At 37.4% G+C, this 27518-nt stretch overlaps 1 protein-coding gene across 2 annotated transcripts; it reads right to left on the bottom strand.

Annotated features, from left to right (window-relative positions):
• Positions 1-4524: 4524 nt before the first annotated feature.
• C4H7orf78 (chromosome 4 C7orf78 homolog) lies at positions 4525-27518 on the bottom strand. Of its 2 annotated transcripts, XM_070787543.1 has the most exons (5): positions 27430-27518; positions 16122-16559; positions 13752-13836; positions 12210-12349; positions 4525-11572 (listed from the first exon to the last, which is right to left on the bottom strand). In XM_070787543.1, exons 2-5 carry the CDS (start codon positions 16479-16481, stop codon positions 11465-11467), a joined length of 693 nt encoding a protein of 230 aa, XP_070643644.1. In that variant the 5' UTR covers positions 16482-16559; positions 27430-27518; the 3' UTR covers positions 4525-11464. The 2 variants fall into 2 exon arrangements, with proteins under 2 accessions (XP_070643644.1, XP_070643643.1); XM_070787542.1 differs by lacking the exon at positions 27430-27518 and having other exon boundaries at positions 16122-16730.

The raw sequence follows: 27518 nt of genomic DNA, 5'->3' as shown, positions 1-27518 counted from the left end.
ATAAAGGACAAAAATGGTATGGATCTAATAGAAGCAGAAGATATTAAGAAGAAGTGGCAAGAATACACAAAGAGCTATACAAAAACGATCTTCACGACCCAGATAATCACGATGGTGTGATCACTCACCTAGAGCCAGACATCCTGGAATGTGAAGTCAAGTGGGCCTTAGAAAGCATCACTACGAACAAAGCTAGTGGAGGTGATGGAATTCCGGTTGAGCTATTTCAAATCCTGAAAGATGATGCTGTGAAAGTGCTGCACTCAATATGCCAGCAAATTTGGAAAACTCAGCAGTGGTCACAGGACTGGAAAAGGTCAGTTTTCATTCCAATCCCCAAAAAAGGCAATGCCAAAGAATGCTCAAACTACTGTACAATTGCACTCATCTCACACGCTAGTAAAGTCATGCTCAAAATTCTCCAAGCCAGGCTTCAGCAATACGTGAACCGTGAACTTCCAGATGTTCAAGCTGGTTTTAGAAAAGGCAGAAGAACCAGAGATCAAATTGCCAACATCTTCTGGATCATTGAAAAAGCAAGAGAGTTCCAGAAAATACCTATTTCTGCTTTATTGACTATGCCAAAGCCTTTGACTGTGTGGATCACAATAAACTGTGGAAAATTCTGAAAGAGATGGGAATACCAGAGCACCTGAGCTGCCTCTTGAGAAACCTGTATGCAGGTCAGGAAGCAACAGTTAGAACTGGACATGAAACAATAGACTGGTTCCAAATAGGAAAAGGAGTACGTCAAGTCTGTATATTGTCACCCTGCTTATTTAACTTATATGCAGAGTACATCATGAGAAACGCTAGACTGGAAGAAGCACAAGCTGGAATCAAGATTGCTGAGAGAAATATCAATCACCTCAGATATGCAGATGACACCACCCTTCTGGTAGAAAGTGATGAGGAACTAAAATGCCTCTTGATGAAAGTGAGAGAGGAGAGTGAAAAAGTTGGCTCAACATTCAAAAAACTAAGATCATGGCATCTGGTCCCATCACTTCATGGCAAATAGATGAGGAAACAGTGGAAACAGTGTCAGACTTTGTTTTGGGGGGCTCCAAAATCACTGCAGATGGTTATTGCAGCCATGAAATTAAAAGATGCTTACTCCTTGGAAGGAAAGTTGTGACCAACCTAGATAGCATATTCAATAGCAGAGACATTACTTTGCCAACAAAGGTCCGTCTAGTCAAGGCTATGGTTTTTCCAGTGGTCATGTATGGATGTGAGAGTTGGACTGTGAAGAAAGCTAAGTGCCAAAGAATTGATGCTTTCGAACTGTGGTGTTGGAGAAGACTCTGGAGAGTCCCTTGGACTGCAGGGAGATCCAACCTGTCCATTCTGAATGAGATCAGTCCTAGGTATTCATTGGAAGGACTGATGCTAAAGCTGAAACTCCAGTACTTTGGCCACCTCATGCGAAGAGTTGACTCATTGGAAAAGACTCTGATGCTGGGAGGGATTGGGGGCAGGAGGAAAAGGGGACGACAGAGGATGAGATGGCTGGATGGCATCACCAACTCAATGCACATGAGTTTGGGTGAACTCCGGGAGTTGGTGATGGACAGGGATGCCTGGTGTGCTGCGATTCATGGGGTCACAAAGAGTCAGACAGGACTGAGCGACTGAACTGAACTAAGCCTTTCAATAAAGATAGAAAATGATTAACAATAAACAGATTACAGCAACAAATAAAATAAATAATAAAATAGTCATTAAATGAAATGGAAGACAGAAATATGATTTATAAAACTGCAAGCTATTTTTTTAAGGATCAGTCAGTCAGACATACATTTGAAAAAAATTTATCATCAGTAGAAAAGCATGAAGCAAACACCACACAAAATGATGTGAAATAACTGAAGACATTGAAAATATCAAGTTATGAATAATAATTTAATACTACATTGAAAACCACATTAAATGGATAATATACAAATGTAGTGACAAAATTAGTAAAAGATGAAAAAATAACTTGAATAGACAAATAACCACTAAATATATTACTAATTCTAAGTTTTCTCTCTTAGGAAGCTCTAGACAAGGAAAAGTTAATAGGTCATTACTACCACATATTCAGGGAACAAGTGCTTAGTTGCTCAGTCATGTCCAACTCTTTACAACCCTTTGGACTGTAGCCTGCCAGGCTCCTCTGTCCATGGGATTTTAGGGCAAGAATACTGGACTGGGTTGCCATTTCCTTCTCCAGGGGATCTTCAAGACCCAGGGATCGAATCAGCATCTCCTGTGTCTCCTGCATTGCAGGTAGATTCTTTACCTGCTGAGCCATCGAGGAAGCCTAATCTCTTATTTCTACAAACTGAACCAAAAAATAGAAAAAAGGAAAAAATGCCAAGCTATTGTGTTGACACCACATTAATTTTCCTTGGCCGCCCTTTTTCAAGAAGACATCTTTTAAAAAATCTTTTTGAAAAGAGGGGTTTTGGGTGGAAAGGGTAAATTGGAAGTTTGAGATATACACACTACTATAAAATTGAAAACTAATAAGGACCTACTTTATAGCACAGGGAACTCTACTTAATACTCTGTAATGATCTATATGGGAAAAGTATCCAAAAAAGAATGAATATACGTGTATTTATAACTGATTCACATTGCTGTACACATGAAAGTAATACAACATTGTAAATCAGCTATACTCTAATAAAAATTATTTAAAAAAATTAAAAAAAGAGCTTTTCCCTTTGGCCATTTCAGTTTCCATTTCCATTTTAATCTAAAAGGTCTTCAAAACTAAATTTTATGATAGAATCAGAATTAATCTCTTCTATTATCTATCAAAAAAGAGAAGCTTCCAAGCCAAACCTATAAAGTAGGACTAAGATAGTCCTTACTTTTAATTTTCATAACAAATGTATAGTTATTTAGTCAATATGGGTTGCAAGAGTTAATTTTGAAGTCATCTCTGTATATTGCATATTGGTTAATGGCTCAGGCTTTGCTGTTAAGAAGCCTGGGTCTTATTTCTGGTCCCTCCTAAAACCTGTGTAGCCTTTGGCAAGTTAATGTAAACTCTCTTAGCCTCCCCATCTCTAAAATGCTAATAATATCTTACGGAATTTTTGTGAGAATTGAATTAGATAATAGATTTAGAGTAACTGGCTCACAGTATCCTCAATACCTTCTAGTCACTATCTGTGCTATGATAGATTTTGTTAGAACAGTTCAATTATAATTTTAAGAAAGACTCTTTAGCATAAAGTTTAAGCAACATAATGTTTATGGTTGACAAGAAGTGTCTTTAAAATAACTTTTTAAAAAACTAATTTATTGTCCTAAATGAAGTAATGCTATAGAAAGATACTCTTCGTTATCCTTGAATGTCCTGAGATCTAATAAAAGACTTAAATCCCCAGTTGGAAATATTAACTAAAATGACCCAAATAAAGCCAAAGAAGGACAGCATGACCTTTCAATATTATCCTAGGGCACTATTTAACAAGACCTTCCAATACTACACTGTCCAATATGCTAGCCATTCTCCATGTGTGGTTACTGAGCACTTGAAATGTAGCTGGTCAGAATGAGATGGCTGTAACTATAAAAGTGGATACTAGATTTTCAAGACTTCGTGTGAAAAAAGTATGTAAACTCTTTAAATAATTTGTTATGTTATGTGTTAAATTGCTAGTATTTTTGGTATACTAAGCTAAACAAAATTTATTATTAAAATCCTTTCTTTTTTTAAATATGCCTACTGGAAATTTTTGAATTACATATGTGGTTGACATTTCATTATTATTGGAGGGTGCTGATCTAGAGACTATAACCTTGTATGATTCCCCACTTATAATTAATTAAAGCCTGTAACCTGTGTAGTTTCATATTAACTGGTATATCTCCAGGAGGGATATAAATGATCTCCCTCTGGTAGAAAAGATAACCTCACAGGGTATAACTTTATTGTTGTGAAGGACAGCAAGCGGTTGTGTAAATGACCCAGGAATCTTATTACATCATTTTTTAAATCATGTGTAACAATACCCAGAATCATAAAATGACCTTTTAACCAGCTCTACCATCTCCTTGGTTGCCTCATTAATGGGAGTAAAACTTTGCCAGGTGTTGACTCGGGAGGATTTAATAGATATGCTTTAGAAGAGTTCATTTCCAACTAAGGATATACATGAAAGAAAGCCTTTTTTAAAACTTTCTGAAAATTATATTGTGATGGGAAAAATTCTTACAATGTTGTAAAATCTTTGAACTAGTTTTGCTTTTATTTTTTTTATTGCATGATATTTTTCTTAAAATTCAATTATGATATATGTAATTTAATATTCTTCTGAAAGTCACTCCACAATTCACAAAAATTCTTAGAGAAATTTAACCCATTTACAGTATAGCCTTTATCCACTGTTTTTTGCAAGGATATGAACACAGATATTGTAGAGGTTTATGTTAATTAGACTACTTTTGTTATGCAACCTTGAGCAGTTAATCGTTAATATTCTCAGCAAGTCTTAATATTAAGCCAATACCTGTCTGGTGCTGATAGTAAAAAGACTTACCAATCATTTAAACACAAGCATTTTCCCTAAGGGCTTCATTTCTTGCCTCGTCAGTTGATATTTCTATTTCAACTGCAATATACAAGAATCTTAAATTTTTATTAACATTCCTGATAGTGTGTGTACTTCTACACAAAAGTATTCATTTAGAAATCAAAGTTATGTTTCACCTACTGTAAGCTAGAAGAGAAGTGGTAAATAACTTCAACGGCTAGTGGATAACTTTAGCTTCACTCACTCCTAAGAGTGGGAATCAATAACTAGGTCATCTGTGCCTTATGCATCTCTCAGATTATTTTACTTAAGTCATTCATTCAGCAAATATTTAATAAGCACCTTTTATGTACCAGCTTCTTTAATTGGTGTTGCAGCATAACACTGAACACACTGACAGATTCTCTGCATTTATGAAGCTTCTCTGTTAGTAGGAGGAGCCCAGTGGCGGAAGAAGTATAAATAAAAAGAGCAGCAGATGAGGGGCCTCCCTGGTAGCTCAGCTGGTAAAGAATCTGCCTGCAATTCAGGAGTCCCCAGTTCCTGAGTTGGGAAGATCCCCTGGAGAAGCGATAGGCTACCCACTCCAGTATTCTTGGGCTTCCCTGGTGGCTCGGTGGTAAAGAATCCACCTGCAATGCAGAAGACCTAGGCTCAATCACTGGGTTGGGAAGATCCCCTGGAGGAAGGCATGGCAACCCACTCCAGTATTCTTGACTATAGAATCCCCATGGACAAAGGAGCCTGGGGTTGGGCAGGGCTACAGTCCATGCGGTCGCAAAGAGTCAGACACAACTGAAATGACTAAGCACAGCACAGCACAGCAGAGGAGAACAGAGAAGTAATCAGGGCCGGAGGGCTATGGACCATGTAGGATATTGAGAGAGCTTTGGCTCAGGATGTAAAGATGCTGGAGGGTTCCGAACAGAGAAATGACATGATAGAAACTGCATTTTATAAAAGACAACTCTAGAGAGGACTTCCAGATAGGAGGCTGCTGCATAATTCAAGCAAGAGATGCTGGGAATTTGCACCCATGTATTTAATAGAAGTCGTAGAGTAGGTGCCTTCATGGTATAATGTGAAGTAAAAGGAACAAGATTTGCTGATAAAAGGTGTAGAATAAAGAATAGAGACAAGAATAGATCCATTAAAAAATTTTTTTTTCCCTGAGCAAATGGAAGGCCAGAGTTGCTCTTTTTAATGAAATGGGCAAGACTGAGAGGATTGGGGCAGAATCTTAGGACTAAGTTTTGGATGTGGAAAGTCTGAAAGGCTATTAGACATCGTGGGGGAGATGTCAAGCATGTTATCATATGTAAGAGTCTAAGAGTTCAGGAGACATGCCAGGGCTAGGAATATACATTAGAATAGTATGTAGATGACATTTAAAGCAGTAAGAATGAGTGAAATCACTAAAGGAGTACATATAAACAGGAAAGAGATGAGGACCAAGAACGAAGCTCTGGAATACTCCAGCTTTATTACTCAGGTGCCCTAAGTAAATTCACCTAATACATTTAATCCAGTATTTGCTACATTTATTTTTCTAAGGAATCCATTTTCTTTTCATGGATCACCTATTAACATTTCAAGAAACTTGAATTATGCAGAAGATCCTTTGTGGAATGCAATAACTCATTGCCTCATCTTTCCACTTAATGTTGGAGCTATTAAATCCTTATTTGACTGCATTTCAATTAGTTTTAGCCACTTGGTGGCTCAGACGGTAAAGCGTCTGCCTACGATGTGGGAGAACCGAGTTTGACCCCTGGGTTGGGAAGATCCCCTGGAGAAGGAAATGGCAACCCACTCCAGTACTCTTGCTTGGAAAATCCCATGGACGGAGGAGCCTTGTAGGCTACAGTCCATGGGGTTGCAAAGAGTCAGACATGACTGAGAGACTAAACTTTTCAACTTTCAATTAGTTTTGGAATTGGAAATTAGAAAGAAGATAGGATAATTCATTTGATAACAATGTCAGAGACATGAGGTTCTATCCTCATTTTGTTTTTTAAGATGATAATTATCAAATCTTGATCAGAAAAAAAGAAGTTATAAGTGATTTCTTTTTCTTTCTTGCAAGATTTTTAAACAGAATTTTAGAAACTGATTTCAAACATTAAAAGAAAGACTATTTTCCCCTCTGGAACTATAAATTCTCCAAAGCTGATGATCTTCAAGAAGGACATATTTTGTCTCTGTTAGCTGAAGATCATCTGTCTTTTAATTTATCTGAGTTTCTCAAGTAAACTTTAAAAAACATATATTGAAAAAAAATGAAAAATAAAGATTCAGGTTTTGACTTAACATGCAGTAAACATAAACTTTGACTGTTTTAATCTATGTTACCTTGTAAATATGAACATGAAGTTCATACATAAAACTCTTGAATTTTTCTTTGAGAAATAAATACTATCACAGACCATCTGGCATCTTATGATTTCTGAAATAAAATCTAATTCTGGGAACAATTTAAGCCTTAGAAAAACATTGCTATGTCACAAATTAAACTTCCTTATTTTTTTGTCTTGGGATAATATCCCCCCTGGAAAAGTGTCTTTTTTGTGTGTGGATTACTTCCACCCTGGTTGCTACATTGTCTTCAATTTTTTTAGGTCAAAAATTTCTACCCTTAACCAGCTGACATGTTAGTTGCTCAGCTGTATCCAGCTCTTTGTAACCCCATAGACTGTAGCCTGTCAGGCTCTTCTGTTCATGGGATTCTCCAGGAAAGAATATTGGAGTGGGTTGCCATGCCTTTCTCCAGGGGATCTTCCGGACCCAGGGATTGAACCTGGGTCTCCTGCATTGCTGGCAGATTCTTTGCTGTCTGAGTCACCAGGGAAGTCTTCCTTTAACCAGCTATATCCCTCCAAATACTGTGACATTCACCCTTTAAAAGAATACACTCTATGTATTAGGAATTATTCTTGTTACTATGAAGGATACAAATATAAAATTTGCAATGCCTGCCTCAGGAAAGCTTGATGGTGAAAACTAACAAGGATTATTCTTGTTTATCTCACTCTTCTTAACCCGAGACTAGAACATGTCTTCAACTTTGGGCATTACCAGAAAGTATAAGTTTTCTCAACATTTCCACTTATAGTTGAAAGATCTTTCACAAACAAAATCAAAACCCTGATAAGTATTCTTATCTCTGTTGCAACAAGGAACTTTCAAGTCAGATAATTTTTTAATTTGAAAATTTTGTTGTTCTAAAACTTTAAAACCACGATTTCTTTTGGCGCCTCTGAGAATGTGTTAATTTCCCTCTAATCTGGTTGATGACAAAACCCATTAATGTTCTCATAAGGAAATGCACAGAAAATGAATGTTCAGGAGGGACTTCAGGAAGTGCTATGTTGTCAGGAGGGACTTCAGGAAGCTCTATGTTGCCTTGGTTTCATCTGCTGTCTAATTGAACAAAGGAGAAATGTGAGACAGATTTTCCTGAATTAGCTTCTATAAAGGGTGAGGTATACTTGATGTATCACTCCCAGAACCAGAAACTTGACTGCAATTGGTAAGATGTTATCCGTTCAGTCCTCTTGACTCATTACAGAGCTATCCATCTAGACCAGGTTCATATCTCCATGATAACAAAAATGACTCCTTGAATAGGGCTACAGCTGTGATATGGAATAAGAACTATACTGTGTCAGTCAAGCAAATTTATTTGGGGTTATTTATCAGAAAGGATGCACATGCGACTGTGATCTGCCACTCATTGTGAGTGTTTTGCAGTGATGTCGTTTATAAGTGTTATGAACATTAAATTTCTAAGGGGACTTCAGTTTCCAGGTTTATAAAATTGCAATAATAGTAATACCCAACTAAACATTGCATGCTCTGGAAAGAATTGAGTGAAGTTATGTCTATGAAAGTGATTGCACATTGCTGAGTTTGATTTGTAAAAAAACTACTAAACGATGCAAAAATCAAGGACTTGTATATATATCCCATGTCACACAGTTAAGCATCTCCTCCATCAGCCACGGGAAGATGGCAGAGTGCTGAGGAGTGTAACAAAACAGACCACTTTATTTCTCATTCCTGGTAACCTATATCCATGTGTTACAATGACCCTCATCCCAGTTTCCTATATTCATTCAATGAGCAAAGTTTTAGAGTACTACATTCCAGGCACTCACACCTACAAAACAAAATCAGACAAGACCCTGTTTTTTACTACTTAGTTAGAAAAAGAAGCAGTGCATCACTTACAAGCATGTACATACCTGTCAGAATGGCTATTATCAGAAAGAACATGAATAACAAATGTTGGCAAGAATAGAAAGGGAAGGAACCCTTGTACTCAGTTCATGAGAATGGTAAAATGGCGCAGCCGCTGTGGAAAACATGAAGGTTTCAAAAAAACTAAAATTAGAATTACCAAATGATCCAGCAGTTCCACTCTTGAGTATATATCCTCAAAAAACCCAAACATTAATTTAAAATATACATTCACCCCAATGTTTATAGTAGCATTACTTATAATTGCCAAAATATGGAAGCAACCTAAGCATGCATCAACAAATGAATAAATAAAGAAGATGTGGTGTATGTGTATATATATATATATCATATATATAGGCTTCCCTGGTAGCTCAGTTGGTAAAAAATCTGCCTGCAGTGAAGGAGACCTGCGTTTGATCCCTGGGTCAAGAAGATCCCCCTGGAGAAGGAAATGGCAACCCACTCCAGTATTCTCGCCTAGAAAATCCTATGGATAAAGGAGTCTGGTGGGCTACAGTCCATGGGGCTGCAAGAGTTGGACACAACTTAGCTACTAAACCACCACTATACATATGCAATGAAATACCGCTGCTGCTGCTAAGCCGCTTCAGTCGTGTCCGACTCTGTGCGACCCCATAGACGGCAGCCCACCAGGCTCCCCCGTCCCTGGGATTCTCCAGGCAAGAACACTGGAGTGAGTTGCCATTTCCTTCTCCAGTGCATGAAAGTGAAAAGTGAAAGGGAAGTCTCTCAGTCATGTCTGACTCTTAATGACCCTCATGGACTGCAGCCTACCAGGCTCCTCCGTCCATGGGATTTTCCAGGCAATAGTACTGGAGTGGGGTGCCATTGCATTCTCGGAATGAAATACTACTCAGCCATAAAAAAGAAAAAAATTGAAAATTGCCATTTGCAACAACATGGAGGGACTTGGAGCACATTATGCTAAGTGAAATTAGTCAGAGAAAGACGAATAGTCTATGATATCACTTATATGCGGAATCTAAAAAATAAAACAAACTAGCAAATATAGCAAAAAAGAAACATATTTATAGAGAACTAGTGTTTACCAAAGGGGAGAGAGAAATGGGGAGGAGCAATAGTGGAGTTAGGGAGTAAGAGGTACAAATTACTATGTATAAAATAAATAAGCTACAATGGTATATTGTATATCACAGGGACTATAGCGTATATTTTATAATCACTATAAATGAACTATAGCCTTTAAAAATTGTGAATCGTTATGTTGTACACCTGAAACATACAATATTATACGTCAGCTATGTTTTTGTTGTTGTTTAGTTGCTATGTCATGTCCGACTCTGCAACCCCATGGACTGTTGCCCGCCAGGCTCCTCTGTCCGTGGGATTTCCCAGGCAAGAATACTGAAGTGGGTTGCCATTTCCTTCTCCAGGGGATCTTCCTGACCCAGGGATCGAACCCACATTTCCTGCATCAGCAGGCAAATTCTTTACCAATGAGCCACCAGGGGTTACTTTAATTAAAAAAAAAAGCTATGCTAGATAGAGGTATGCTCTGGGTAATGTTGGTGCCTGGATGGACAGGGGTATTCAAATAAGACTCCATTTGGGGGAGGGCAGGGAAGACCAGAGGAAGGCTGTTGGGAGGATGACTCCCATGAAGTGGCTGAAGCCCCCTGAGGAGTTAGAGAGCTGGTGTGCCCAGGCTCTCAGGTGGTAGGAGGTAGAGTTCACTGAGGCAAGGAATACAAGTGTTAACAGGGTGTGGGAATGGGATGCTTGTTGTCTTGAAAGGAGGCAAAAGCCCCAAAGCAGAGAACACAAGGAAATAAGTACTCCTGTGTTTCACAGAGAAGCTGCTAACAGACTTATTCCTACAGGGCTTTTTAAAAGGTGGACGGGCAAGACCTGCTACTCTCACACTCCATTCCACCCAAATTAAGTACATGATTAAAACTCTGAAGGCCTTTTTAAAGAAGTAGGCATCATTATTCTTGGGGGGAAGCACTGCAGAATATCCATTCGGGTTCCTCTGAGGAAAGAGCCAATTCAGAGGGGCCAGAGTCGTCATTTATAGGGCAAAGGGACCGAAGGTGCCTACAAGAGAGGAAACTGGCAGGAGACATTTCAAGGATTCTAATGAAATCATGTAATTCCTCAGATGAAGGTAAGAACCTGGGCAGGTTATAAAGGAAAAGGAAGGAAGTCAACAAAGTGTAAATCATTACTGAGACAACGGGACTTGAACCCCCTTGGGGAGCCCTGGGGAACACTGTAAAGCAACCATCTCAGTTCTTGCTTGAGGGCTGCTGCTAGGAGACATAAAGCCAAAGGGCACAAGGACCTGGTGTGGTCAGCTCCACAGCCAGAGATTGCCCTTGGGCAAGGAGATGCAGATGTTGGCCTCTGAAAGTTAAGCACAAATTCTCTGGAAAAAGAAAGAATGAGGGGAGTTGGCCGGCACCAACAGTGTTTACGAAATTTGGAATTGTAACATGATCAATGTGTAGTTTTCCAGAATGATGCTGAAATCTAGGAAAAATCATGATTATTTGATCAAGGGACTGGATTCTTAAAATGGTTTAAGCACAACACAAATACTTCATTTATAATTCCTGTGATAGTAGATCTTCTGTAGGATAAAGTACATAGCAGTGAAAACAGTCATATGAGTAGTAGTAATTCTAAAGAGTTAATCTAACTGTTCAACAAGAAATCTTAAAATTTTTGCCCATTGTCTTGCATGTCTTATTAAACTTTTCTTCCACACGATCCATAAACGCACTGTATGCACCTCGCCGCCTTCTGTGTCTCTTAAGGAAGATGGTACAAAGGAAGTTAGTGAAAGCAAGCATACATCAACTTTAATTTTCATTTATCTTTTAAAAAATTGCTATTTAATAATCTCTGGCTTTAAAAACTTGCTCCATATGCCAAACGCACATCTTGTTCTGTTTGTACATGCAAGACTATTCAAAGAAGCCTAATTTGTCCAGGGGAGAATTTGAGGCATAAAATGTATTTCAGCATCTTTTTCAGAGTGTTTGGGAGAGCCTTCTTGTCAGGCATTATTTGAGTGCAATACACTCAAAATGGGCTGCTCCAAAAAAAGTGGGAGTAAATTAGGGAAAGATTTCCCACAACATTTAGGGTTCAATCTGGTGGGCTGCTGTCTATGGGGTCGCACAGAGTCAGACACGACTGAAGCGACTTAGCAGCAGCAGCAGCAGCCACTATGTCAACTATCTTTGATATAAGAAAAAAAAAACACCTCAAATACTAGATAATCCGTTATTTGCATTTTAAGTAAAAGCAGAAATCTGAATGCTTCACTTTTAAAGATAGGCATATCTTTCACTATAACAAATGAAAAACTCCTGCATTAAAGCCATTGTTAACAACAATGCTATATACAAACCACAACAGCTATGGAAAAAGAGGCAAACTCACTGTGTATGAAGCGGATTTAACGGGCCAAGGGGCTTTTGGTAAAATTAGCTTTGAATCCCAGGCGCATTCACGAGGCTTGTAGGTGATAAATCTTTCTGTGCTGTTCTGTTGACCATTTTTCAGCAATGGGCATCCACTTACTAGAGACAGGAAGACAAACGAGAAACTTAGCAGTGACATGAGTCTTTGTTCATGAAGTCTTTCACAAGATGGTCTCATTTTTGGAGATCAGGACCCAGGAGCAGTAAATTGCTGGGCAATTTATAGGTGCAAATCTAAATTAAAAATTGCTTATCCTTTCTACTATTTCTGCTGGAATTAATTTTGCCCTTCTCCAAACATTAGTTCAAATCCCACCTTATTTTATTTCCTTGGGAACCTCTTTAAAAATTTTTTTCTCAGTGGTTTTGACTTGAAGGGCATATTTTGCATTCTACCTTATATTTGACTTAGAAGTTTCCTAACATCAAAGACTTGGTCTTATAAAATATTTTTGGTGTTTCCTTCCATAGTGATTTAGACACGAGGAAATTTGAGGTGTACTAATTTAATTATGTACCTAGACAAGGCCTTTTAAATTTAATCCATGCTAAAATGTGTACATTATTTGAAAATAAATTATCTTAATTTTACAATTATAAAATTATTTGCTACTCATTTTGAAAAGAAGAAAATAAAATTCAACCATTATCCCACTACCCAGAAACAACCATTGTTAACACCTTATTGGTTTATAATTGATATGTAATTATAATAGTAAATACAGTATGTATTAACCTTATCCATATAAAAGTACTGGATTATACAGATTAAGTCTGCATAAACACCATACAAATGGCACCATAATAATACTGCTGCTGCTGCTGCTAAGTCACTTCAGTCGCGTCCGACTCTGTGAGACCCCATAGACAGCAGCCCACCAGGTTCCTCCGCCCATGGGATTTTCCAGGCAAGAGTACTGGAGTGGGGTGCCACTGCTTTCTCCGATAATAATACTAATGGTATGTATATTACCATGTGCTAGTCAACATATGCTTTACATACATTATTTACTAGGTGCTTTACATATGTATGGGCTTCCCTGGTGGCTCAAATGGTAAAGAATATGCCAGCCTTGCAGGAGACCCAGTGATTCAATGCTCACAAAAATTTTATGATGTAAATTCAACTATTATCATTCCCATTTATAGGTAAGGAAACCAAGATATAGACAGCTTAGGTAATTTAGGGCAGTGAGGCCAGGATTCAAAGCTATGCATCTTGCCTCTGGAATCTGTTTTAACTCATTGGTTCTCCACACAGAACACACTGAGTTATCACTCAATTTTTAGTAATTTTTAGTAATATATTAAAAGTTGTGGATAACAAAGCATATGGATTTTTGCCATCAATGAACTGAGAATTTAAAAAATTTACTGTATCATTAAAGGTGATAAGTAAAAAAAAACCTTTTAAATTATTTGCCTTTTTAAATATTCCTGTTAAGATATAATGCAGAAAGCTTATGTTTGCCACGTTTATAACTTTATGATAACAACTTACCTGTACTTAAGTGTTGTGACTTAAATTTTAATCCAAAAGGATCCTTTTCATAAGTCGTCACAAAATTTGGTAAATTACATTCGTTCTAGACATGTAAAGAGAAGATTGTGCTATTACTAAGAAATATTGTTTCTTAATGCTAACATTCTACTTGGAATTCAGTTTCTCCAAATATTAAATATTTCACCAGTAAAATGTATTCTGAGGATTTTGCTGTATCATTTAAAACCTGCATATGAACAGTTGATGTAATAATCCAAGATTCCAGACAGTGTTTAACCAATTCATTTTATGGTGGCGTGAGAACTTCACTTATCCTTCTGTGAATAATTTAGAAAAGATATTTTAAACAGGATGAAATAAAAAGAATCTATTCAGAATTTAGCAACACAATCTCAAATGCAAATAGAATTACATGTTTTATTTCTAGAGCTGAATTTATTTCAGGCAATAGGAAAAATGTTGAATAGAGCTAAAAATGATTTGCTGAGACTGGAATAGAATAAATATTGATTGTTTTTAGTATATTATAAAACAAAGTTTTCTTTAATATGGCTTAAATGCACCAATATGAACTAAAATAGAATTTGTGCACTTCCCAGAATCTAATCAAATAAAACAACACAAACGTCTCTGCTTGAAAGCTGAATCAGTGTGGCACAAAGAAGAATGAACTTGGGGATGCGATGCAGAAGTTAGACAAGGTTCTCTTCTTAGTGTTTCTAGTCCTGCCACAGCAAATAATAAAATATTAAAAGTCCCAAAGGAAACTCCTTAATACAACATTTTTTATCTTTCATCAAATCCAATGTGAAGCCAAGTTAGTTTAGAAAAAAAAATTGTCAGCTGTTTAAAGCTGTAACAATACTGACATCTGGTGGTTGTATAATTTATATCTTGCTGCCTCCCATTCACTCTTAAAAAGCAAATTAATTGACATAAAATTTAAAAGTCCCAGATTGGGATTGACATATGCACACTAATATATATCAAATAGAAAACTAATAAGAACCGACTGATAGCACAGGAAACTCTGCTCAATGACCTATATGAGAAGAGACTCTAAAGAAGAATGAATATATGTGTATTATATATAACTGACTCATGTTGCTATACATCTGAAACGCATTATAAATCAACTATACTCCAATAGAACTTTTTAAAAAGTTCCTCATTCCTTGAACTTTTACTTATCCAAGTCGTGCAATTCTAATTTTCAGTTCAGTTCAGTTCAATCACTCATTCGTGTCTGACTCTTTGCAGCCCCATGAATCATAAATTAAATAATTTAAATTAATTTAAATTAAACCAATTGCATTTGATATTTAATTGACCTCCCCTCATTTACAAAAGGTAATATGTTTCATTTACTACAAACATAAGCATTTAGATGCCCTGGATAAGTAAATAAAGTTATAGATCAAAGCTTTTTTAATTTCCCAACTTTTATCCTAATAGCTCCTAAAAGTTCACTTTTATTGGGTACCTCAATATTTCCAACTTTGTTGTAAGAAATTTGTATATAATTGTCTCCTTCATTACTTAAAATAACCACATAAAACATGTAGTATTTTTATCCCAATGTACAAGGAGAGAAGCTTAACAACTTGTACAAAATTATTAGAAAGTAAGAGATCTAGGATACTCAATGCTCTTAACTGTTTTCCTATATTTTCCACTGGAATAAGCTTTTTCCTTTTTCTTTTTTCTTTTTTAGATTTTCTGGTATTATCAGTCCTATTGCTTCTCTCTTTACCTAGCAAGAGTCATATTTATGTGTTAGATTATAGACCTAAGTATAGGCTATATTCATGTTTTAATGGAATTATATTTTGACCTAATCGCATCTCCTTAAATATTTATTTCCCACCAGAATTTTAAATTAGAAATTCTTGCTCATATATTATTCAAAATATTAGAAAGACTCCAAACCATTAGAAAGATTCATTGAAGTAATACAATATCCCCTCTTTGTCAATTTTCATTCACTCATCCATTTGTTCCATGATTGATTCATTACTAGACAGTAAACTCCTGGAAACAGTTTTCCAAACATACTTCAGTCCAAGATGTTCTTGAACCCTTTCTTGAATGGCTTTCTAAAGCCATCCCTAAACTGGTCATCCCTTCCAGCAGATAAAACCCCATCAGAAACATCAACCAGGATCTTGCCTCTCCTTTGCCATTCGTTTATTGCTGAATTTGAATTGTATTGTTGCATGAGAAATACTGCTGCAACTTTATACACATTATATTCACATATACTTTTTAAGTTCACATAATAGTTGCTATAGTTAAGAAATGAATAAAAATAATATATTTTCCCCGTATCTGTTTTAAGTTATTTAGAATCAAATGCTTTTTTTGTACCTGTCGAAAGTCATGTGGTTTTGGATTAAGGTATACACCATTTGGATATTTTCCACTCTCCACAAACATTAACTTTGCTTTATGTGAATCCAGACGTGGAAATGTAGTTATAAATTTAGGAGATACGGCCTTCTTGGGAGGATTCCTTAGGCTGGGAAGGTGAACCATTTTTCCTGGAAAGTCAGGGATTTTTCTTCTTTCTTCTTGCATGATGGTCCTTGATGGCTTTTCTGCAAGCCTCAAAGATGTATAGAGTTTATAACTAAAGTCAGGAGGCTTTATTTCCCAAATGTTGACTTTTACTTCAGATTGTGGTGGTTGCAGTGCATTTATTTTCCATTTGGAATTGAGATCTTGCATGAGACAGTGCAGCCTCTCTGCAGTATCCCTGCGTCTCCTACCTGTCTGGGACGCAAGGGCGTTTTCACAGGTTGAAATCTGCAACAGATATGGAAACTGGTGAAGTATGCCACTGTAGCAACGGTGTATCGAATATTTTCTCTCTGGGCCAGGGTAAGCTCTAAAAGATTTATGAAGCAGGAAAAAAAAAAAAAGCTCAGACATGATAGGGAGTGTGTGGAGAAGTGAAGAAAGTATTGTGGTGGCTGCAAGTATTTATTCAACATGTTTGTCACAGCAGTTACTGAGCTAGGGGCTAGGAATTCAAAACAATTAACTTGAAATCCATATCCATAAACAAGTGAGAGAAATTGGGAGAAAGGAATGAAGACAAAAAATAAAACCTATGTAATATGATAGATACCACAATAGTTTCATGAATGAAGATAAAAAATAAAGCCTATGAAATCTGATAGATATTACAATCATGTTAAGAGAGGCCTGGGAGAGTGCACAGCTAGCTCACTCAGGAAAATAGAAATGACATTGAAAGAAAAGTTATCATTTGTGCTGATCTTGAAGAATAAGGAGAAATAAGTCAGGGGGGTAAAGTAAAGAAATAGCATTTCACCAAGGCACAGACAGTATGGAAAACTTGTCATAAGCTATTTCTGAGGTATCTGTGGCCATCTCTACCACGATAAGTGTATTGGGCTTCCCTCACACCTCAGTTGGTAAAGAATCCACCTGCAATGCAGGAGACTCTGGTTTGATTCCTGGGTCTGGAAGATCCCCTGGAGAAGGGATAGGTTACCCACTCCAGTTTGGGCTTCCCTTGTGGCTCAGCTGGTAAAGAACCCACCTGCAATGTGGAAGACCTGGGTTTGATCCCTGGGTTGGGAAGATCCCTGGATAAGGGAAAGGCTACCCACTCCAGTATTCTGGCCTGGAGAATTCCGTGGACTGTATAGTCCATGGGGTCACAAAGAATCAGACTCGACTGAGCAACTTTCAGTTTCTACTATTGGGATCTATAGATAAGAATCAGAGAAGGCAATGGCACCCTACTCCAGTACTCTTGCCTGGAAAATCCCACGGCTGGAGGAGCTTAGTAGGCTGCAGTCCATGGGGTAGTGAAGAGTCAGACACGACTGAGTGACTTTGCTTTCACTTTTCACTTTCATGCATTGGAGAAGGAAATGGCAACCCACTCCAGTGTTCTTGCCTGGAGAATCCCAGAGACGGGGGAGCCTGGTGGGCTGCCGTCTATGGGGTCGCACAGAGTCAGACATGACTGAAACAACTTAGCAGCAGCAGCAGCAGATAAGAATCATGGATTTCCTCTTTGTTGATCTGTGACAAGGAAATGGTTGGCACAGTTCCAGGATTTAATGAATGTAAAGAATCTGCCTGCAATGCAGGAGACCCAGGTTCAATCCATGTGTTGGGAAGATCTCCTGGAGAAGGCAATGGCTACTCACTCCAGTATTCTTGCCTGGAGAATCCCATGGACAGAGGAGCCTGGCAGGCTACCATCCCTGAAATCGCAAAGAGTCAGTCACAACTGAATGTCGAATATGATAGTAGACGCAAAGAGTCAGTCCCAATTGAATGTCGAATATGATAGTAGACAATGCCAATGAATTTGAAACCTCCGTGGAAAGAGGGATAAAAATCAAATAAAATTTATCTGGCTAAGTGGAAATAAACAATGCTGGTGCCTAGGAAATAAGGGTCTGAGGTAGGTACGACTTTCTTTCTCTTGTGCTAAAATTTCATGCTGTTTGATAAAAACACCAAAACAGAGAAACTTTAAGATTCTAAATGCTATTATGCAGTAATTTGAAACTGAGAATAATGAAAACCTACTTTGGAGAAACACTGACAATGTCAACTTTAAAAATTAATAATAAATATTTTGTAAAATAAAATGATAGTTTTAAAGTTTTCAACTTCCAATATAAATATTTTTTAAATGACTATGATCCATTGAAAGAAAAGCAAGAGGCATGTGTAGCAGAAGCATAGCATATGTATGTGAAGAGGTAGCAGAATAAAAAGACTGAAAAAAAATCAGTTGCAGTTACATCACCAAAGATCTTTTATGACACATCATTTTAACAAATCAAAGATACCACAAAATTTCTTAACCAAGATAAGAAATACAAGAGGAGGAACAGTTTATGGAAAGAAGTTATAATAATAAGTAGATTTACACAAAATATATGTCCACTATATAACTTGAAGTATAGGCCTGTGGCTAAGTCAGCTTTTGCTATAACAATGCTTTTTTAACAAACTGCCCCAAAATTCAATGACAAAAACTCAATGACTGAAGGGCAACTGGAGGTCCCTCATCCCCTCCTTGTCCTTAGAGTGCATGCCTCGCTTGAGTTTCCTGATCTAGAGGTTGCCCAAGGAAACAGCCTTGAGATAGTACTGTGTTGCTGAGGCTATCTGGACAGCATACGTGACTTTAACCAGGGAAAGTGAAGTTGCTCAATCGTGTCTGACTCTTTGTAACCCCACAGACTGTAGCCCACCAGGCTCCTCCGTCCATGGGATTCTTCAGGCAAGAATACTGGAGTGGGTTGCCATTTCCTTCTCCAGGTGATCTTCCGGACCCAGAGATTAAACCCAGGTCTCCCGAATTGCAAGCAGACGTTTTAACCTCCAAGCCACCAGGGCAGACCCCTGGGAACCAGGGAAGTCCTCTGTATAAACTTTCAAGATTCAGGCAGAGAGTGGGGAACCAGTGCAGCACAATCAGTGCTACTTGTCTTGCAGCTGCCCAAGACAAGCCAATATGTAAGTTCCTTTGCTTCTTAAACCTGCCTACCTCCCTATCTGCAACGGTCTACCTCTGTCTTTGGTCTTTCCTCGTCTTCCCTGTACAGGGGCCAGGTTCGGATTACACCTGGGCAGCTCCTGAGGAGGTAGCAAACCAACAAATGGGTGAACAACATGTTGTATATACAGAAAATATTCGGCCTTAAAAATGAAGGAAATTCTGCCATGTGCAACAAGATGAATGAACTTGGAGGTCATTATACTAAATGAAATAAGCCAGTCACAGAAGGACAAATACTGCATGACTCCACTTATATGAAGAAATCTAATTTAGTCAAACAGAAATGGAGAGTAGAATGGTGGTTGCCAGGACTTGGTGGGGAGGAAGAATGAGGAACTGGTATTCAACAGGTATAATGTTTCAGTTATACAAGTCGAATAAGTTCTAGAGGTCTGCTGTACAATGGTGTACTATGTTAACAGTATTGTATTGTACACTTGAAAGTCTATCAGGAGGCTAGATCTTATGTTGAGGATTCTTACTACATTTTTTTAAAGCAAATAGAGACCAAAAAAAAAAAAAAAAAGAAGAGTGGTACTTAATATCTGAGTGAGAAGATTAGAAATTCCCCCACCAATACAATATTGTAAAGTTAAATAAAATTAAATTAAAAAAAAAACAAAAACAAAAAAACAAAAATATATTATCCTCTGTTGCTCAATAATATAATAAAAATAAAGGTGATTTGATGAATAGGGAGCAACTTACAATTTCTATGAAATTATTGCAAAATAAGTTAATCATTAAAGTGCTACACCAAAAAATAAAACGTGGATATAAGATGTAGATTTACCATTTCCTGCTGCTGCTGCTGCTAAGTTGCTTCAGTCGTGTCTAACTCTGTGTGACCCCATAGATGGCAGTCCACCAGGCTCCCCATCCCTGGGATTCTCCAGGCAAGAACACTGGAGTGGGTTGCCATTTCCTTCTCTAATGCATGAAAGTGAAAAGTGAAAGTGAAGTCGCTCGGTTGTGTGCAACTCTTAGTGACCCCATGGACTGCAGCCTACCAGTCTCCTCTATCCATGGGATTTTCCAGGCAAGAGTACTGGAGTGGGGTGCCATTCCCTTCTCCATTACCATTTCCTAAGCAATGCTAAAAATATAAGTTAAATTAAAATATCTTAATTTCATGTTTCTATATTATGTTGTTGTTCAGTTGTTAAATCATTTCTGATTCTTTGCAACCCCATCGACTGCAGCATGCCAGGCTTCCCTGTCCTTCTCTATCTCCTGGAGTTTGCTCAGATTCATGTCCAAATAGTCCCAGCACCACATTGACAGTGATGGCATCCAACCATCATCCTCTGCTGCCCTTTTCTTTTGTCTTCCATCTTTCCCAGCATCAGGGTCTTTTCCAATGAGTCGGCTCTTCACATCAGGTGGTCAAAGTATTGGGGCTTCAGCTTCAGCATCAGTCCTTACAATGAATATTCAGAGTTGATTTCCAATTAACTGGTTTGATTTTCTTGCAGTCTAAAGGAGTCTTCTCCAGTACCATAATTCCAAGGCATCAGTTCTAGGGTGCTCAACATTTTTTATGGTTCAACTATCACATCCATATGTGATTACTGGAAAAACCATAGGTTTGACTATATGGACCTTGGTTGACAAAGTGATGTCTTTGCTTTCTAATATACTGTCTAGGTTTGTCATAGCTTTATTATACAGTAAACAATAGGAATGTCTGCATAGAAATTAAAAGGGTTTGTAAATAAAGGATGTTAAAAAAGAAAGGGTGAGAGTTTGAAAGTTGGCCATATCCTTCCAAGATTCTTCTAGAGGGGAGGGCATGGTGGCCCATAATTGGTATTTTTATTTCCCTTCTCATATCTATGATAACTTTTTATAACCTGGGCCATTTAACTATATAACCAATAATTATTATTCTTATCTAACTTTTTTATTATTATTTATTATTATTATTATCTAACTTTAACCATCTGGTTTCATATGCACAGTAGTCTACTGGAAGATAGTGAACTGGAAAGAAAATATGAGTTAGTTTGGTTTATTTTTCTTGTAAACTAATAAATTTGCATGTTGTTTTCATGTTGGGTGCTTCTGAATCTGGCTAATGTGACTTCAACACTGACCCACCCACTCACTAGGAGATGATGAAAATAAGCCCTCGACAGTCAGTAGTTAATTTGCTCCCAGTTCATGCCTTCTTTTATAAGTCTTTTACCTCATCTATGATCCTTCAGATTTATGTTGAAATGTGTTTTTTAATTTCTGAGGTGCACCGAAGGCTCAGTCTTGACGAAAATTGTAAATATACCTATCTCCTGCAGGGCTCAGAAATCTGGTTACATGAGCAAAGAAAACACATTAGAGTATTGATTCATGGCCAGGGTTTTGTAATTAGCTGCCATGAAAAGACATGGAGGTTGAGGGTGTCGGTAAGTGAGACAACAAAGTGTCTCACCAGGATGTACAGCTAGGAAGAAGCTGACCAGGAGGTTTATAAACTGGAAGAATAAGGATAGGTCTAATCGATATGAAAAACAAGTATCATGGTAGTAAGAGAGCTAGACAGTCAACAGATTAAGAAGCTCTAACTGGAGAATGCAGTGAGGTTTAGACTTCTTTTTGACTAGGTAGCTGAGAGTAGACACAAGCTCATCTATCACCTTCTTGCCACTATTGCTCATTTCTGTCGCTGTCTGTATATGTCTGGGGCTTCCTGGCTACCAAAAACTTTAACTATGCAATATATAAACCAGGGATAAATTATCTTTAATTTGTATGATACTTCATTGTGTCCTTATACTATGAAGTTATTGTTACATATTATTCAAAAGAATAATATGCATGTAAAATTAAGCTTCTGTGATATACGAATCATGTGTTAGCATATGTCATTGTGATCTCGGGTGGCCTTGGTCGGCAATGGCTTGGAGCAAGGCTTTGGTTCCCAGGATATTGTGGCTGGGTCACAGCAGTGAAAGCACCAGATCCTAGCCACTAGACCAATGGTCAGTGACAAGGGCCCTGGCCCTTCAGCTTTGCAGAAAAGAATTCCCACAAAGATGGAAAGTACTGAAATAAGTAAAGTATTTATTAAGAGGAATAAAAGAGTATAATTGAAATCAATTCTGAATATTCATTGGATGAATTGGATGATGCTGAAGTTGAAGCTTCAATACTTTGGCCACATGATGTGAAGAACCTACTCATTGGAAAAGACCCTGATGCTGGGAAAGATTTAGGGCAGGAAGAGAAGGGGACGACAAAGGATGAGATGGTTGGATGGCATCACCGACACTATGGACATGAGTTTGAGTAAACTCCAGGAGTTGGTTATGGACAGGGAAGCCTGGCATGCTGCAGTCCATGGGTCACAGAGACAGACAAAAATTATCAATTGAACAATAAAAACAATGCATGGAAAGACACACGGGCAGACTCAGGGAGAGAGAGGGGCTGAGTCACAGCCTCACGGCAGTTTGAATTACTTTTATGGGGCATTTCTTCCGGGTTTCCTTTGGCCAGTCATTTTGATTTGTCTGGTTCACTGTCCATATTTGGTGTATCACAGGACCCTCCCATGTGTGTGCATGCATCTCTAGAGCCAAGGCTCACCCCTCAATTGTTCTGTTATTCTCATCTTGGAGTTTCAGCCCATAGGGAATGACTCTCCAATTGCTTTACCCTTGGGGTGGGGGTGGCCCATCTGCCTCATCCCTCAACTGTAGTCCCAGGATACGGCAGCAGAAAGAAATCAACTGGAGATCTAGTTGAATGACTGAAGCTTGTGATGGCAATATCACACTATGCTCCTCACTTTATGTGGAAAAAGCTAAGGCATAGAGAAATATGGTCATAAGATGTGAGGTTGAGAAAGTAAGAAAAAATAAACTAGTAATCTCATTTAGTCAAAGATTTAGTGGTAAATGTCGATATTACAGAAGTTGTACTTTGCCAGAGATGTCTCACTGGAAATAATAGAATACTTTAATCTGCATTCAACAAGCCCAGTTATTCTCCATCTAAGAAATTACCTGGTCTTAAGGATTAGTTTAAATGCTGCTCCAATAAAAGCTTTCCCAGATCTATCAGGGTTCATATTTCCTTATGAATACAGCAGTGGAACTCGGAGTTACATTTTGCCTTGTTCCTTGTATTAAAGTTAGTTAATTCCAAGATCTGACCCAAATTAGATTGCAACATTGAGTCAAATATACCTATTTTTACAAACACTATGTAGGGTTCTGCATATTTTAGGTTGAGTCATGTGAAATTTATTTTATTCAATGATTTTTCAACCTTACAAAAATGCAAACTTCAAATGGTTCCATGATAAGAGGAATGAGAATTTTATGTGCCAAATTCTGGAAATTACAGATACTTTTTTTGAAACTGTATCTAAAAGCTCAAATATCTAATTACATTTTTTCTAAATAATGAAAACTTCTAATAGTGGCAATATAAAAAATAAACTTTAATTTAAATTTCTTCCTCAATATTTTCTACTAGAATGTCACAAAATATTTTTGTTATCTGCTTTTACAATCAGATTTTAGAATAAATGCATTCCTTAGGTTAGTAAATGTATGCAAACTTAAGCTTATTTTGCTCACAAATATGAGTTTAATTTTGTAAACTTAAGTATTTGGGGAGTTAGACAGACAGAGAGATAGTGATACAGATATATACCTGATACCTAAATGCTGCCAACAAGCAAAGAGGATTGTAAAATAGTCTGCTATTAAGATCACAGTGAATTCCTTACACCAGGAATTCATTTACATTTGTAGATTTATAAAGAAATTCAGCACTTCCAGCTTTCTCCTTCTTAACATATCTCATGATTTCCCATTTATAATATTATATATAAAGATAGCTTCTCTCATAAATGAGTTCAAGTTATATATTTTAACATAAACTACACAAATTCAAAAGACCTAGATATATTGACAAACCGATATAATTCAAAATAAACACAAAAAAGGAGCAATCATTAGAAAATCAGTAACTTAACTCACCATTTAAAATTGCGAGTTTTAATAAAATTGTTTTTGGCAGTATGTCTCAGAAAATCTTTTCTGCAAAGCCAGATGAGACTAAACAAACAGATAGTTTATAAGGAAACATTTAGCCTTTGCTTTACAAAAGATCTCAAAGTGTATTTAAGTTTTACCCACCTGGGTTGCTAAGAAACTGAATTAATTTTCTAAAGGACTCAAGTCAGAGTAGGAAAAAAAGAGTGAAAATAGTTCCAATGTTCCCTAAAACCTAGCAACAAGGCAATAACTCCTGAGCTCTTTTTGGAAATGTTAGAAAATCAATACACTACAAAATTCAAAACTTAGTAAACATCAAGAGAAAAAAAAATCCCACTCTAGAGCAGTTTTACTAAATAATGCCTTGACAATTCACTTTTTATATTTGTTTAGTAATCTTTTTGTAAGTCAACATGAGTTTAACATTTAATATAAGCACAATTTGAAAAGCAGGTTCAACTCTTTTATTACCTTGGGCTTAAGAATGTTTGAGTTAATTTCCTCAATGTTCATTTTATAAGGCAAGTGAGGATTACAAGTTCTTCCATAATTTACATCTTAACCTACTGATTTCTGCAAAATAAATTATGGAGAAAGCTTTCTGTTTTCATTGGTCAAATTCTATACTCAGTGATCTCTTGGTGAGATTAAAAAATAAAAAACACCTCCTAGAAAATTTCAAATGTGTACCAAAATAGACAGAATTGCATAATGAATCTTCATGTCACCATCACCTGGCTAAAAAGTTGATCAACTTATCACCCAAATTGCTTTAAATATCCTCCAACTTATCTCCTTCTCTTCTTATTATTTTGATGCATCATATCAACTTATCGAGCTTCCTTGGTGGCTCATTGGTAAAGAATTCTCCTGTCAATTCAGGAGATATGGGTTTGACCCCTGGATTGGGAAGATCCCCTGGAGAAGCAAACAGCTACCCACCCCAGTATTCTTGACTGGGAAATCCCTTGGACTGAGGAGCCTGGCTAGTAGGCTACTGGCCATGGAGTCACAAAAGAGTTGGACACTACTTAGCGACTATACAACAACAAAAAAATTAACTTATCAGTAATTATTTTAGAATGTTTCCACTAAAAGAGAAAACACTTTTTAAAAAAAGCATAAGCATAGCACCACTATGCTGCTGCTGCTGCTAAGTTGCTTCAGTCGTGTCCGACTCTGTGCGACCCCATAGACGGCAGCCTGCCAGGCTCCGCCATCCATGGGATTCTCCAGGCAAGAACACTGGAGTGGGTTGCCATTTCCTTCTCCAATGCATGAAAGTGAAAGGTGAAAGTGAAGTCGCTCAGTCCTGTCCGACTCTTAGCGACCCCATGGACTGCAGCCTACCAGGCTCTTCTGTCCATGGGATTTTCCAAGCAAGAGTACTGGAGTGGGGGTGCCATTGAAAAGAACATCAATTAATTGATACTAATATCTAGGCAAAATTCAAATTTCTAATTATCCCACAAAAGTCATAAATATTTTTGGTTTTACTTTTCTCTTTACAATTTGTTTGTGATTTGCACTAGTTATTTACCCTCATTTGGTCCAAAAAATTCCTGTGACCTGAGCATTAGCTTCTCTTTGTCTCATATTTTTCTAATGAAATTAGGGCATCTCAACACACTCCAGTATTCTTGCCTGGATAATTCCATGGACAGAGGATACTGGCAGGCTACAGTCCATAGGGTAGATAAGAGTTGGACATAATTGAAGCAACTTAGCCAGCACGCATGCATAAAACTGCCTGAACCAAGATCCCTAATGTCTGGAGTCTTTTGACTATCCTATTATTTCTTCTGAAGTGAAAGTTCACCCCTGGGTGGCAGTGAATTGCTTATCTATAATTTTATCCCAGTTTATAAACTGAAGCTCAAACATCAATTTACCTGTGCTGTTTTTCCCAATATTCAATTTCATTGTGTTTTTTTCCTTGGGGAAACGACAGTAGAGTTGGGTTTACTAAATTTCTTACGGTTTTGGAATAAAATTAACCTATCTTTATGCTATCTAACATGTATCTCTCTCACTCTCTGCATAGGGATGCATATAATTTTTTCTCAAAAGAATATGTTCAAAGTGCCTTTTTATATTGGTTCGGTACTATTGTAAAGGATGTGAAAATACACAGGGCATGGCCTTAGATTTCAAGAAAATCATAAATAATTCACTAGAAAAGACACAAACCTATAAGAATACATCTTCAGACTAAGTACTAAATGCCAAATAATCAGTCCTGACTGTTACTCTCCTGGGAAATTAATGAGGGGGCAGGTCCTTGAAGTAAGAACATCTCTGCAAATTTCTTTAGAGCAACAAAGATCTATTCTGATCTTTCACAACAGCAAAGTTCTTAGTAAAAACGAGAGGAAGGGAAGGTGGTTTAATGGGTGGACACCATAAAAGCTACTATAATTCTCTTTAATGCTTTCACGAAATCTTTTCAAGGAGTTTCTTCTAGGGAAATACTGTTTTGTGGTTAAGTGACTGAAGTTATATATAGAACCATCCAAAAATCTCCTTTTATGTAGATACTTTGAATGTATAATACATTTTTACTGCACATAAATATCTATGATATGTGAAAGGATCTGATGCTCAGCTTCCCTAAAATTAGGAAGGTAACCTGTTGTGACAAATAAAAATCTCCACATTCTGACTTTCATGTCTCCTGGTACTAAGTGCTGACTGAAAAAAAAAAAAAAAAGCACAACCTGAAAGTTGAGAGTTAGATTTTATTCAGTGGGAATGTTAGGACTTGAGCCCAAGAGACAGTATTTCAGGTGACCCCAAGAGAGCTACCTCCAAGGATGCAGGGGAGGAGCCAGGCTATATACAAGTTTGCAGCAAGGAGCAGGTAATCTGAATATTAAAAGATTACTCTTAATTAAGAAAAACTAAACCTCTCACATGAAGAGATTTAGCAACCTTCAATGTATGAGAAGATGCAAGCATCCGGGCTTGCTGAAATAATTTCTTGCATATGCATCTAGCTATCTGGGGCCAATCCAGCTTTCTTCGTTTACATACTTGTTCCTTGTTTACCGTAAGAGATGGCAAATCTGTCTGATGGCCGCCTCACACATCTCCTTAACTCCTCAGCACTTACCAGAGAGGAAGTAGCTGATGGCTTCCAAATAGCTGGCTTTATTTCACCTGGGCTCAGAAATCTGCATTTGGAAAAGGCTTGTTTACTGG

Source organism: Bos indicus, chromosome 4, assembly GCF_029378745.1.
Source record: "Bos indicus isolate NIAB-ARS_2022 breed Sahiwal x Tharparkar chromosome 4, NIAB-ARS_B.indTharparkar_mat_pri_1.0, whole genome shotgun sequence".
Taxonomy (NCBI): Eukaryota; Metazoa; Chordata; class Mammalia; order Artiodactyla; family Bovidae; genus Bos; species Bos indicus.
The sequence above is the reverse complement of the archived record's forward strand: the minus strand, read 5'-3'. Positions and strand labels throughout refer to the sequence as shown.

Excerpts from the sequence above, each read along its gene's own strand:
- C4H7orf78 (XM_070787542.1), bottom strand. The coding sequence starts at position 16,685 with ATGTCTGAGCTTTTTTTTTTTTTCCTGCTTCATAAATCTTTTAGAGCT. Across the intron at positions 12,350-13,751 it reads GTCACAACACTTAAGTACAG|TAAGTGGATGCCCATTGCTG; the intron begins GTAAGTTGTTAT and ends TCCTGTCTCTAG. Across the intron at positions 11,573-12,209 it reads TTAAATCCGCTTCATACACA|AGACACAGAAGGCGGCGAGG; the intron begins GTGAGTTTGCCT and ends ATCTTCCTTAAG.